The sequence below is a fragment of the Triticum aestivum genome, chromosome 7A (assembly GCF_018294505.1).
Source record: "Triticum aestivum cultivar Chinese Spring chromosome 7A, IWGSC CS RefSeq v2.1, whole genome shotgun sequence".
Taxonomy (NCBI): Eukaryota; Viridiplantae; Streptophyta; class Magnoliopsida; order Poales; family Poaceae; genus Triticum; species Triticum aestivum.
In genome coordinates this window covers 571,677,441-571,681,472 of record NC_057812.1, presented here as the reverse complement: position 1 = coordinate 571,681,472, position 4,032 = coordinate 571,677,441, and the positions used below count along the sequence as shown (strand labels likewise).

Sequence of the window (4,032 nt, the reverse complement as noted above, 5' to 3'; positions counted from 1 at the left end):
ATCTCCCCTAATATGCACCAATCCATCTGATAACTCATGCCCAGGTCTGCACCAGTACATGTTCTGCTCATCAACACCATAGCCTAGCCACTTCAGATGCTCTTGGAGGACAGAATAGCTCAAATTAGCTGCACTGCAATAATCCAATATCTCTAGAGTAGCCCCATAATATTCCAGATTATTGCTTGGCCCACAAAACAGACCACTGTGCTCAATTTCCAGAGTAAAGAAGATGCTCTCAACTGCTACTCCCATTGCAGAATCACAAACTGCAAAACAGCAAACACAAGTTGTGTTTATTAGCTACAAATTAAACATACAGCCTAATAATGATGCTGCAATCAAAATCCCTCTTCACATATAAATCTTGTTGAAATGCTCAAATCACAAACCATCTTCAGCAGCAGCAATGCATGTGCACATACAATCCAATAAAAAGTAACAATTTTTGACATGTAATACGACATCCAACCAAATTTCAAACTACAGACACCGAAACAAGCAAACCCTAGCACAAATCCATCGGCTAACCAAGAAGATCCATCCATCCTAATTACTTCACCTGCAAACAGCCGTTCGAATCATCTATATATCCGTCTGAATCCAACCGATCGTCCTAGTTCAAGAACCCTACCAAACCCCCACCCCCACAAAAGACGCAACAAGACTGGCGCAGAACAGAGCATAACAGGGCATACCATAGTCGGGGGGGATAGCTCCAGGTTCACGGACGAAACCGACGGATTCCGGCGGCTCCATGCCTGCGCCGGTCGCCGACGACGCCGCCGAGACGGATGACGTCATCTTGGAGCGGAACCGTCGCCACAGCGCGCGAGTTCTGTGGAGAGATGAAACGACAGGGCAAAACAGAGTTTGCCAAACCACATATGTACAGCAAATTCTGAACTGATTTCTATGTTTCAGTCTGAATCTTTTCTATGTTAAAAATGGCAAAAAAAAGGGTTTGGCCCGGGTTTCGAACCCAGGATCTACCGTTGTCCTCTATTGTCCTTTGCCAACTGAATACGAGTAGTGTTTTGTGTTAGTACAGCCAGTCTTCTTTCTATACTGAATCAACTGTCGCCATAGATGTGGAGTGCGGGTTCAGTACTGGTAAATGTCAAGGGGGTTTCTGCAAAAGGGAGCGACGAACGCCTCGGCTCCGCCTCGGCCAGATGTCGCAACGGGATTGGCTTTGGGTGTTTTTGCACATGGGCTGCAAGTTTGTGGGTGGCGGAGTGGAGTTTTGCAAGTTTGTGGGCTGAAACATCACGGGCCGGACAAATTGCTGGGTCTGCCGTGCTTTTACCTCTTTATAATATCACCCACCCAAACGAAAAGTGTGGCAATTTCAATTGGAAATCGAACTGGAGAGCAGCAAAGCGAGCGTCATGCATTTATTGAATATGCAGGCCAAAATTCCATTTGCGTTCACAGATCTCAACGCACGCCGCCGGCGCGCCGCTCACCTCACCAAGAACGCAAACAACAGCTCTATCTTCTCTGCTAATTAGATTCTACAGACAGAACACGCGGGGAAAATCCTAGGAGAAAATCCGACGACCAAAATTGGGCCCGCGTCCGGCAGAGGGTACACGGGTGCGCGCGCCGCGCCTACGACGCGTCCTCCCCGCGCGGCTCCCCCGCGTCGGCGGCGGTCACGGCGGGGAAGGCGAACGGCCTGGCGCTGGCGAGGAAGGACGGCAAGTCGTCGCCGGCCATGATGACGACGACCTTGGGCTCCCTGTCGAGCGGCGCCATCCCGCGCGCCGACGCGTCCTCGCCGGCGCTCCCCCGCCGCGACGACGACCCGGACGGCTTGCTGTCCGTGCAGACGAGCACGAGCAGCGCCACGGCGATGATCCCCATCATGAGCGCGAAGCCGAGGAGGAGGTACGGCGTCGGCGTCCTCCAGAAGGCCGGGTGCGCGCCGTGGCCGACCGCCACCATCGCCTCGCCCGCTCTGATCGGCCTCATGACGAACGATGGAGCACGCGGATCGATCCCTCTTCCCACTTTCTTCCTCTCTGTGTGCGCGTACAGCAAGCAGAGTGGTGGTTTCGCGCTTCTTCTCTGTGGGTGGCTGTAACGGCTGAGCGGGAGACTGCGATCGGGAGGAGGGGGAGGGAGGCGGCATTTATAGTCGGCCCGCCGAAGGAGGCCGAGAGCGCGGAAAAGTGACTGCGCGGCGCGGCGCGGCGCGGCGACGGAGGTTTGCTTGCCAGCTGTGCTCTGCGTGTGCCTCCCCCAGGTGCTCCTCCAGTGGCCCGCGGGTTTGGTTTGGGCGGTCTGCGGCTGCATGCACACGAAGGAGCGCCTGCAGCTGCGTGTGCCAGTAGGTGGGGGCCCGCCCAGCATAGGTGGGGGCCCGCACAGCATAGGTGGCGAGATCGCTGCGTCCGATGCCATCATGATTAAAGAACATCCAAAAAATGGAATTGAGTGTGCCAGTAGAAGAATTATTTGAATTCACCTCAGTGAGTAGGTTCTGGAAGTCTCTGCAAAGATACGGGGTGAGACGAGAGGCGGATGCTCGAGGTTCGGGAACGCCGAGGTGTGACTGTACACTGTGCTGGCACTGGCGGAGTTCATTGTAGAACTCCGGGTGGAGGAGATTCAGTGAACCTGGGCATGTGGAAATCAAACGCATGCTCTGCCGCAAAAACGGAAGAAATGTATGCTTGCCCGGCCGCTGAACTTGGTCCAGGAGACCGGGATGATCCACGCCTTGTTGATCCTAGACACATTTGAAAATACCAACGGCGGTGTGACGACCGCGCATTGCGTTGCACGATACCCAACTTTGTAGTACAAGTTTAAGATGTTCTATTTTAAAATAATACTAATTAAATGAACAAAGACATGCATTAATGTGTTTTTTCATTCATTTCAAGCACTACCCCTAGAGAGGGCAACGGAGATTATTTTTTTGAATGTTTGTAGTTTGACTACCAAATTCATTGATCAGTGGGGGAAAGAACGGAACGAGCTACACGGAGTACCTAAGGTGGGTTCGCGCCAGATATGCTCAAGCAATGAAGAAGAGAAAAGGAGAAAGGAAACAAAAAGATCTCAGAGTAATCTAATCGAGCTCAGCCAGGGCCAAATGGAATGCCCGCTCCAGCCATATTCCAAAGTTGGATCTCGTCTCTTACTTTAGCGATAAACATCTCCTTCTCTAGAAGTTCCTTCTAGAAGATTCGCCTATCCCCCCCCCCCCCACCGCCCCCAATAGTTCCCTGGATATGAGCTGGATGGGGGATAGTGTTCCTTTTTTCTTCTCTGTGGTTGCATTGCCATGGCAGCTCGCCAACCAGCCTCTGATGCTGTTCCGGTCAGTCTAGGATGAAGGGAGCAGAGCAGTCATATTTGATATGTTTGCGACCTTTTCTCAAACATGTCGCGACCAAGGGCATTCAATGAGCAAGTGTGATGGGGTTTCTAGACTCCGCTCACACAGGGGGCAAAAATAATAGTTGTCCTATCCCCGTCGTAACAAGGCGTCGGCGGTGAGAATCCTTCCCAATATGCTCATCCATAAGAAGAAACGGCATTTCCCTGGTGCCCATGCTACCCAGATCAGGATGTGTGTGGCACCTTCGAATTGCAGAAGGTATGTTGAACGGGCAGAGTACTCGTGTGATGGCATGAAGCGCCAAGTGATGGTGTCTGGTTGCCCATCATGCAACACCACATCGTCCAGCAGTGCCGCTAGAGCAGTAAGCTCCGGAACCATATCTTCTGAGAGTCCCTTTGCAAGATCCAATAGCCAAGTTTCATTCCGCATCGCATCTTTTATGGTTCGGTTTTTTCGTACGGAGATTTTGAACAATGTTGGGGCAATAACCTTTGGGCTTTGTCCACTCAACCAACGATCATGCCAGAAGTTGGCTTTACCACCATCACCAATTGTTATATCAGTAGCCATGGCGAACAACATGCGTTCGCCATCGTCGCATGGCAGCGGAGACCCCTTCCATGGCCGAGGTGGGTCTTGCCAGACCATCCAAAGCCATCTAAGTCGCAGGGCAG

At 52.2% G+C, this 4,032-nt stretch overlaps 1 protein-coding gene across 1 annotated transcript; it reads right to left on the bottom strand.

Moving 5' to 3' along the window:
• Positions 1-1,372: 1,372 nt before the first annotated feature.
• On the bottom strand, positions 1,373-2,409 carry LOC123153496 (uncharacterized). The gene has a single exon (XM_044572596.1). The coding sequence runs from the start codon at positions 2,407-2,409 to the stop codon at positions 1,615-1,617; it is 795 nt and encodes a 264-aa protein (XP_044428531.1). The 3' UTR covers positions 1,373-1,614.
• Positions 2,410-4,032: the final 1,623 nt, after the last annotated feature.

Coding starts and splice junctions, on each gene's coding strand:
- LOC123153496 (XM_044572596.1), bottom strand. CDS start 2,409: ATGGCATCGGACGCAGCGATCTCGCCACCTATGCTGTGCGGGCCCCCA.